The 10,293-nt window shown below is 47.4% G+C and overlaps 1 protein-coding gene across 2 annotated transcripts in view; it reads right to left on the reverse strand.

Annotated features, from left to right (window-relative positions):
* Positions 1–10,293, reverse strand: part of SLC25A40 (solute carrier family 25 member 40) — a 114,457-nt gene that overhangs the window by 57,227 nt on the left and 46,937 nt on the right. For both annotated transcript variants that reach the window (XM_075062323.1, XM_075062322.1), the window contains exon 7: positions 5,160–5,333. In XM_075062323.1, the coding sequence (XP_074918424.1) occupies positions 5,160–5,333 (174 nt within the window). The remainder of the gene's footprint in view (positions 1–5,159; positions 5,334–10,293) is intronic.

Genomic DNA, 10,293 nt, shown 5'->3' on the forward strand with positions numbered 1-10,293 from the left:
AGGTTCATGCTATGGAAAAACCATTTCTGGGCGCGGGAAACAAGCACAGACTGGTAAGACCGCATAGTGTTGCATGTCCGGGACGATACCCAGTGGCTGCGAAACTTTCTCATGCATAAGGGCACTTTCATGGAACTCTGTGACTTGCTTTCCTCCTCCCTGAAGAATACCAAGATGAGAGCAGCCCTCGCAGTTCACAAGCGAGTGGTGATAGCCCTGTGGAAGCTTGCAAAGCCAGACAGCTACCGGTCAGTCAGGCATCAATTTGGAGTGGGCAAATCTACTGTGGGGGCTGCTGTGATCCAAGCAGCCAACGCAATCAAAGAGCTGCTGCTATCAAGGGTAGAGACTCTGGGAAATGTACAGGTCATAGCAGATGGCTTTGCTGCAATGGGATTCCCTAACTGTGGTGGGGCGATAGACAGAACCCATATCCCTATCTTGGCACCGTAGCACCAAGCCAGCGAGTGCATAAACCGAAAGGGGTACTTTTCAATGCTGCTGCAAGCACTGGTGGATCACAGGGGATGTTTCACCAATATTAACGTGGGATGGCCAGGAAAGATACATGATGCTCGCATCTTCAGGAACTCTGGTCTGTTTCAAAAGCTGCAGCAAGGTACTTTCTTCCCAGACCAGAAAATAACTGTTGGGGATGTTGAAATGCCTATAGTTATCCTTGGCGACCCAGCCTACCCCTTAATGCCATGGCTCATGAAGCCATACACAGACAGCCTGGACAGTAGTCAGGAGCTGTTCAACTACAGGCTGAGCAAGTGCAGAATGGTGGTAAAATATGCATTTGGACGTTTAAAAGCACACTGGCACAGTTTACTGACTTGGATAGAACTCACCAAAACCAATATTCCCATTGTTATTACCGCTGGCTGTGCGCTCCACAATATCTGTGAGAGTAAGGCGGAGACGTTTACGGGAGGGTGGGAGGTGAGGCAAATCGCCTGGCCACTATTTATGCGCAGCCAGACACCAGGGCGGTTAGCAGAGTACAGGAGGGCGCGGTACACATCAGAGAAGCTTTGAAAACCAGTTTCATGACTGGCCAGGCTACAGTGTGAAAGTTCTGTTTGTTACTCCTTGACAAACTGCCTCCCCGCCCCATGGTTCACTCTACTTCCCTGTAAGCAGGGCCAGCTTTAGGCTGATTTGCCCAATTCCCCAGAATCAGGCCCCATGCCTTAGGCACCTTTTAAATTTTTTTACTCACCCTGGCGGCAGTCAGCTCTGCTGGGGTCTTTGGCAGCCCTGCTCCCCTGGCCAGAGCACCAGCCAGAGCACGGCAAGCCCCGCAGTACCACTGGAGGGCAGCAGCCCCAAGGCTCTGTGGTGCTGGTTGGAGGGCGGCAAGCCCCACCGCCCCACCCAGAGTGCGGCAAGCCCTGCGGCCCTGCTCTCCCAGCCAGCAATCCGAAGTGCTGCCTAAGACTGGGAGCAGTGCCTGGTGAGTACAAGCCCTGCGCGCCCCCAGGAATCAGGCCCCACACTTGCTAAAGTCGGCCCTGCATTTAAGCTAACCACCCTCCCCTTCCCCCTTTGATCACCACTTGCAGAGGCAATAAAGTCACTGCTGCTTCACATTCATGCATTCTTTATTAATTCATCACACAAATAAGGGGATAACTGCCAAGGTAGCCCAGGAGGGGTGGAGGAGGAGGGAAAGACAAAGCCACACTGCACTTTAAAACTTATTGAATGCCAGACTTTTGTTGCTTGGACAGTCCTCTGGGATGTAGTGGTTGGGTGCCCAGAGGCCCCCTCACTGCATTCTCGGGCATCTGGATGAAGAGGCTGTGGAACTTGGGGAGGAGGGTGGTTGGTTACACAGGGGCTGTAGCGGCGGTCTGTGCTCAAGCTGCCTTTCCTGAACCTCAGCCATACGCAGGAGCATATCAGTTTGTTCCTCCAGTAGCCTCAGCATTGCCTCTTGCCTTCTGTCACCAAGCTGATGTCACCTATCGTCTTCAGCCTGCCACTGTCCTTGCGTTCATATTGTGCTTTCCTGGACTCTGACGTTATCTGCCTCCATGCATTCTGCTGGGCTCTCTCATTGTGGGAGGACTGCATGAGCTCAGAGACCATTTCATCGCGAGTGCGTTTTTTTTCGCCTTCTCATCTTCGCTAGCCTTGGGGAAGGAGAAGATAGTGTGAGCGTTGAAACATTTGCAGCTGGTGGAGGAAAAAAAAGGGAGAGTAGTAGTTGAAAAGACACATTTTAGAGAATAGTGGGTAGACTCTTTCACATTAAACCTTGCTGTTAACTTTACATAGCACATGTGTTTTTGGTACAAGGTCGCATTTTGCCTCTTATTGAGGATATGCCAGTTTGGTGTGAGAGATCTTTCACACAGGGTCAAGCAACAGAATTTGGCTTGCAGGCAGCCATGGTAAGACACGGTCTTTTGGCTTCTTTAATAAAATCACCCTATTTCAACCAGGTGACCAGGAATGATATCACTCTCCTGAGGATAACAGAGATAAAGAACAGATGCTGTTTGAATGCCAGCAATGATTCCAGACTACGTGCTACTGGCCTGGCGTGGTAAAGTGTCCTACCATGGAAGACAGAATAAGGCTGCCCTCCCCAGAAACCTTTTGCAAAGGCTTTAGGAGTACATCCAGGAGAGCTTTATGGAGATGTCTCTGGAGGATTTCCGCTCCATCCCCAGACGCACCAGCAGACTTTTCCAGTAGCTCTATTGGCCACGAATGCCAGGGCAAATTAATCATTAAACTTGTATCACTTGCTTTTAAACCATGTATAATATTTACAAAGGTACACTCACCAGAGGTCCCTTCTCCGCCTGGCGGGTCTGGGAGGCAGCCTTAGGTGGGTTGCGGGGTACTGACTCCAGGTTCAGGGTGAGAAACAGGTCCTGGTTGTTGGGCAAAACAGTTTATCCACTTCCTTGCTGTGAGCTATCTTCCTCATCCCCAAAACCCGCATCCCTATTGCGTGCTACTCCATTGACGGAGTCAAAGCAGGGGATGGTGTAGTTTTAGGGGCACCCCCTGGAACGGCATGCAGCTCACCATAGAAGCGGCATGTCTGGGGCTCTGACCCAGAGCGGCCGTTTGCCTCTCTGGTTCTTTGGTAGGCTTGCCTCAGCTCCTTAAGTTTCATACGGCACTGCTGCGCGTCCCTATTATAGCCTCTGTCTTTCATGCCCTTTGAAATTTTTTTCAAATGTTTGGGCATTTTGCCTTTTGGAATGGAGTTCTGATAGCACGGATTCGTCTCCCCATACAGCGATCAGATCCCGTACCTCCTGTTTGGTCCATGCTGTAGCTCTTTTGCGATTCTGGGACTCCATCATGGTCACCTCTGCTGATGAGATCTGCACTCACCTGCAGATCGCCATGCTGGCGAAACAGGAAATGAGATTCAAAAGTTTGTGAGCCTTTTCCTGTCTACCTGGCCAGTGCATCAGAGTTGAGAGCACTGTCCAGAGCAGCCACAAGGGAGTAAGTACTCTGGGATAGCTCCTGAAAGCCAATATCATCGAATTGCGACCACACTACCCCAAATTCAACCTGGCAAGGTCGATTTCAGCACTAATCCCCTCGTTTGGGGAGGAGTACCAAAATTGATTTTAACAGCCCTTTAAGTCGAAAATAACAGCTTCGTCATGTGAATCTAACGCTGCTAAATTCAACCTAAACTCATAGTTTAGACCAGGGCTGCCTTGAAGTCTAGGAGTATTTTCTGCAAGTGGGACAAAAGGGGGGCATGGCTGTCAAAGTTTGAGGGGTAGAGCTGAAGTGCCCCTTACATCCCCCACTGAACAGCTCCTTTCCTCCTCACACTTCTTGGTTTGCCCTCCCCTTTCCCATACAAGCAGCAGCATCAGGAGAAGGGTGAGCCTTGAGCCATTTCCCTACTGTTGGAGGCAGCATGGGGAAGGAGGGAAGATGTAGGTTCCTTCCCTGGGATCAGGAAGCAGTGGAGGAAAGGAGATCTCTGGAGCCTCATGAGGAAGAATTGTTCGAAGAAGGGGGATATTTGTAGAGGAAGAATATGGGAGGGCACAGATGGCTCCACTTCCCTTCCTCCTCAGGAATGTCACTGGAGAGAAGAGTGCCTAACTTTCCCCTTCCCCCTTTTTGTTCTTCTCTATCAGAGCTCCTGAGCTCCAGATAGCAAAAGTTCCTCTGCTGACAATCCCTTATTCACTGAAGGAATCATAGAAAATATTGGCTCTAAAATCAGAAATACTGATCTCTGGACAAAACTTCTGAATACGGCTCCAAAAAGGCAGGATGTAGACAGAAAGTAACATGCACAACACGCATGCTTTGAAAGTTGCCAAGGACAGGACTCAAACTCACAGTACATTGTGTGCTGGTAAGGTTCAATGGCCACAGCATATCACATTGAGCCCACTAAGTTACTGGCATTAGACTGTCTGCAAAGCCTCTAACTTGCAACAGAGACCCAGTCTTGCTGCACATGCACGTTACACTCTCATTGGTAGATCTATTTACCTTAAGCTGAGCTGGAATTACAAACTTAACCCCAGTGGCTTTTGAAACATTGCTTCCCCAAAAGGTCAGTGGGTGTCATACATTTGCTAAAATAAATCTTGAGTGAGTGAAATCATTTTGGGGAGGATCAGAAGTACAGTTTGAACCCCAGCTGTGTGCAAAAAAAAAAGTTAGAAAAAGCAGGTGATATTGTAAACTTTTTTTAGAAGGACTATATCTGGGGAACTCCTTGCTCAAGTTACCCCAAATTTGAACCTTTAATCTTACTCCACATCCCCATGAGGCATAGCAAATTTCAAGACAGTCCAATTCAGCACATGGATTTTAAAGCACTTAGAACAGTAAAGCACTCTCAACCTTACTTAGAGCCACGTGCTATAATGTTATCAAAGTACACCTCTACCTTGATATAACATTGTCCTTGGGAGCCAAAAAATCTTACCGCGTTATAGGTGAAACCGTGTTATATTGAACTTGCTTTGCTCCACTTGAGTGCGCAGCCCCGCCCTCCCGGAGCACTGCTTTACCATGTTATATCCAAATTTGTGTTATATCGGGTGGCGTTATATCGAGGTAGCGGTGTATAAGGAAAAAATGCAAAGGAATTGACAAGTAAGTATTCTCCATAACACAAACTTTGATGTAAGATAAACCCTTACCTGAGAAAGGTACATCTCGCAGAGCAGTGGGACCCCAGCCCCTCCAGAGTGAAAGCCAGCCATCTTTGGCCAACGTATTATTGATGCATATATGCAGTTGTTTGTAAGATAATTGTCGGGACTGCATTTTAGTTCTGATCAACTCCAGTGGACTTACTACAGTTAATGAACCCACTGAAAATGGAAAAAGATTAAGGTTCATTAGTAGGACTTAAAAACAGTCAATTCTGTTAATAGAGCAATTTTCCAAACACTAAAAATAATCCAACATTTCTCCCATCCTATATTTTTGGTTCCTTTCAGCCACAAGATCAGAGGCTATGCCTTCATAGAGACCTAGGCATGATCTACACATAAAACTTAGGTTGACTTAACTGCATTGCACAAGGCTGTGAAAATTTTTGTGCTCTGTGCAATGTAGTTAGGTCCACCAAACCCCAGTGTAGACATAGCAGCTATGCCAATGGAGGAATTCTTCTGTCAACTGAGACACCATCTCTTAGAGAGGTAGATTATCTGTACAGTCAAAAAAAACCCTTCCATTGGTGTAGAAAGCATTCTAACACTATAGCAGCAAAGTTGCAGCACCATAGGTGTGCCACTAGACTGTAGACATACCCTCTGAGTGTAACAAATTGCACTAGTTTGCCGCATACCAGCTGGCTTTGTGGATCATGCTACCACATACTAAAAGTTCCATAACACACACTACAAAACTTTTAGTGCATGGTAGCAGAGTCCCCATAGCCAGTGTGTGACAAACTAGTGAGCTATACATTCGACTGTGGCTTGCTTCATGCTAATATCTGGTCTACACTACAAACAGTCAACCTGTTAATGCATGTATCTACACTCAAATTTGTCTCTGGCCAACGTAAGCACCCTGTTATAGTGACTCAGTAAAACCATGTCCCAGAACTGCCTTGAGCGACGGTAGACCTACTGAGATCAACGCAGTGAGAGTGTAAACACAGTAGGTATGTCTACACTATGGGATTATTCTGATTTTACATAAACCGGTTTTGTAAAACAGATTGTATAAAGTCGAGTGCACGCGGCCACACTAAGCACATTAATTCGGTGGTGTGCGTCCATGGTCCGAGGCTAGCATCGATTTCTGGAGCGTTGCACTGTGGGTAGCTATCTCGTAGCTATCCCATAGTTCTCGCAGTCTCCCCGCCCATTGGAATTCTGGGTTGAGATCCCAATGCATGATGGTGCAAAAACAGTGTCGCAGGTGATTCTGGGTAAATGTCGTCACTTATTCCTTCCTCCGTGAAAGCAACGGCAGACAATCATTTTCGCCCTTTTTCCCTGGATTGCCCTGGCAGACGCCATAGCACGGCAACCATGGAGTCCGTTCAGCGTTTTTTTTTTTTTACTGTCATCGTATGTGTACTGGATGTTGCTAACAGACGGCGGTACTGCAGCGCTACACAGCAGCATTCATTTGCCTTTGCAAGATAGCAGAGACAGTTATCAGTTGTTCTGTACCTGGTCTGCCCTGCCATTGTAAATTGGCGATGAGATGACGGTTATCAGTCGTTCTGTACTGTCTGCTGCTGTCATGGGTGCCCCTGGCTGAGGTGGTCAGCTGGGGGCGCAAAGACAAAAATGGGAATGACTCCCCGAGTCAATCCTCCTTTATGGTATCTAAAAATAGAGTCAGTCCTGCCTAGAATATGGGGCAAGTGTACTAGAGAACCAGTGTACAGAGGACCAGAGAGCACAGCCGCTCGTGTCAGATCCCGCAGAAATGATGAGCTACATGCCATTCTAGGGGGTGCCCCTGCAACAACCCCACCTGTTGCTTCCCTGCTCCCCCAACCCTCCTGGGCTACCGTTGCAGTGTCCCCCCATTTGTGTGATGAAGTAATAAAGAATGCAGGAATAAGAAACACTGACTTTTTTAGTGAGATAAAATGAGGGGAGGCAGCCTCCAGCTGCTATGATAGTCCAGGCAGGACATTAAACGTGTGGGGGAGAGGAGCCCAGCATCCCTGCTGCTATGATAGTCCAGGCAGTACAGAATCTTTTCTTTACACATGAAAGGGGGGGGGCTGATGGAGCTCAGCCCCCAGTTGCTATGATGAAGACGGTTACCACCGTTCTGTACCATCTACTGGGAATGACCAGGAGTCATTCCTATTTTTACCCAGGCGCCCCCCGGCCGACCTCACCTGAGGCCAGCCAGGAGCACTCACGGGCTGATGATGAGGACGATAGCAGTCATATTGTACCGTCTGCCACCGGGAGGGGAGGGGAGAGGATGCTGCTGTTCATTGCTGCAGCACCGCGTCTACCAGCAGCATGCAGTAGACATAGGGTGACATTGAAAAAAGTCAAGAAACGATTTTTTTCCCTTTTCTTTCACGGGGGGGGGAGGGGGTAAATTGACGAGAGCTATACCCTGAACCACCCGGACAATGTGTTTGACCCTACAGGCATTGGGAGCTCAGCCAAGAATGCAAATATTTTCGGAGACTGCGGGGACTGTGGGATAGCTGGAGTCCTCAGTACCCCTCCCTCCTCCATGAGCGTCCATTTGATTCTTTGGCTTTTTCCGTTACGCTTGTCACGCAGCACTGTGCTGTGGACTCTATCATAGCCTGGAGATTTTTTTCAAATGCTTTGGCATTTCGTCTTCTGTAACGGAGCTCTGATAGAACAGATTTGTCTCCCCATACAGTGATCAGATCCAGTATCTCCATATGGTCCATGCTGGAGCTCTTTTGGATTTGGGACTGCATCGCCACCCGTGCTGATCAGAGCTCCACGCTGGGCAAACAGGAAATGAAATTTAAAAGTTCGCAGGGCTTTTCTTGTCTACCTGGCCACTGCATCCGAGTTCAGATTGCTGTCCAGAGCGGTCACAATGGTGCACTGTGGGATACCGCCCGGAAGCCAATACCATCTATTTGCAGCCACACTAACCCTAATCCGATTTGGTAATACCGATTTCAGCGCTACTCCTCTCGTCGGGGAGGAGTACAGAAACCAGTTTAAAGAGACCCTTATATCGATATAAAGGGCCTCGCTGTGTGGACGAGTGCGTTAAATCGGTTTAACGCTGCTAAAATCGGTTTAAACACGTAGTATAGACCAGGCCTGTGTGACCTACGTCAACCTTAACAGTTCTCCAGCAGTTGGCCTGCAATGCCCAACAGTGACCACTCTGGTCTAATTATGAATTGCACTGCCACAGAAACCAGAAGCCACCACCATCCTTTAAAACACCCCCATATTTTTAAATGCCTTTTCCTGATTGCCAAATTCATGAGCACATCTAGCAGCTCTCCCTTGTAATGTGCAAGTGCCCAACCAGCCATACCAGTTCCACACACTAGACACCCTTTTGCCTGGAGTAGACAGCAGGTACTTTCAGCCTTTCTGGGAGCCTAAACCGCAAATAAATCTGTTTTAATCTGTATAAATCCATAAATTGGATAAATCCATACAGGGTAAATCCATAAATTGTCCACCCTCTATATCAGATAGAGAGATATGCACAGCTGTTTGCTCCCCCAGGTTTTAATCACTGACTCTGAGTTTATTAATAAACAAAATTGATTTTATTAAGTATAAAAAAATAGGATTTAAGTGGTTCCAAGTAATAGACAGAACAAAGCAAGTCAGCAAGCAAAATAAAACAAAACACGCAAATCTAAGCCTAATACATTAAGAAACTGATTACAGGTAATTTCTCATCCTCAAAGATGTTCCAATACGCTTCTTTCACAGACTAGACTCCTTCCTAGTCTGTGATCAATCCTTTCCCCTGATACATTACTTGTTAGTTCCAGCATACATCTCAGGTGGTAAGCAAGGGTTCTCTCATTACTGGCCGCCCTTTCTGTCCTGCTTTACCCACTTTTATAGCTTTGGCACAAGGCTGGAATCTTTTATCTCTGCTTGTCTCCTACCCTCCTCTAAATGAAAAAGTACCAGATTTAAGATGGATTTCATCATCATCAGGTAACATGGTCACATGTCACTGTAAGATCCTAGTCTCCATTCCCCATGGGCTGGCCCACATGTACACAAGAAGGCTTTCAAGTAACTAGGGCCATTTACAACTGATTGTTTCTGAAGTACCCTTAATGGCCTCCACTTAATATGTTTCCACCAGTGATACAAGTTTATATCTTATTCTCCTAACTCCAGATATAGAAATAATACATGCTAACAAATAGGATGAACACACTTAGTAGATTACAAGCTTTCTAATGGCACCATACAAAGGGTATTTAGCGTAAAGCATATTCTGGTTATGTCATATTCATAAGCATATTTCCACAAAGCATATGGAGTGCAATGTCACAAAATGAAAAGATGGTGCCCAGCTCAGCCCCACGTTAACAAGACACAGGTATCGACTTTTCATTATCTTATTACTATGAGAAAAGGTAGGGGTATAAGAAACAGAGGTAGAGCTTGCATCTGCTTTTCATTCCCCTGTTGGGTTAGATTGGGGAGGGCATGCACATCATTTTTTTTTTTTTTTTTACACACAAGGATGTCCCTTGTATCCTCCTAAGAAATTTTGATGAAATTTTCATAGAGATACTCTGAAATCCTCTCCTGAAGGTTTCTACGGATGGCAAGAAGAAGCTACTCACCTTGTGCAATAACGATGGTTCTTTGAGATGTGTGTCCCTGTGGGTGCTCCACTCTAGATAAAGGTGCGACCCTGTACCGGAGATCAGAGATTTCTCGCAGCAGTACTTGGCCAGGGGAAGGGCACACACAGGAGTTATCTCATGCAGCCTCTGGCACCTCCTGTAGCATGTGCTCCCCTGACCATCCCCTCCATTCCTTCTCTACCACAGAGCTCAGCTGTGTGAACTCCAAAGTAGAGGGGAGCAGGGTGGGGTAGTGGAGCACCCACAGGGACACACATCTTGAAGAAAACAAGGTTACTCACCTTTGTAACTGTTGTTCTTCGAGATGTGTTGCTCATATCCATTCCAGTAGGTGTGCGCGCGTCGCATGCACGTTCATCGGAGACTTTTACCCTAGCAACACTCGGTGGGCCGGCAGGGCGCCCCCTGGAGTGGCGCCGCCATGGCGCCTGATATATACCCCTGCCGGCCCGACTGCTCCTCAGTTCCTTCTTGCCGGCTACTCCGACAGA

This window comes from Chelonoidis abingdonii, chromosome 2, assembly GCF_003597395.2.
Source record: "Chelonoidis abingdonii isolate Lonesome George chromosome 2, CheloAbing_2.0, whole genome shotgun sequence".
Lineage (NCBI taxonomy): Eukaryota > Metazoa > Chordata > Testudines > Testudinidae > Chelonoidis > Chelonoidis abingdonii.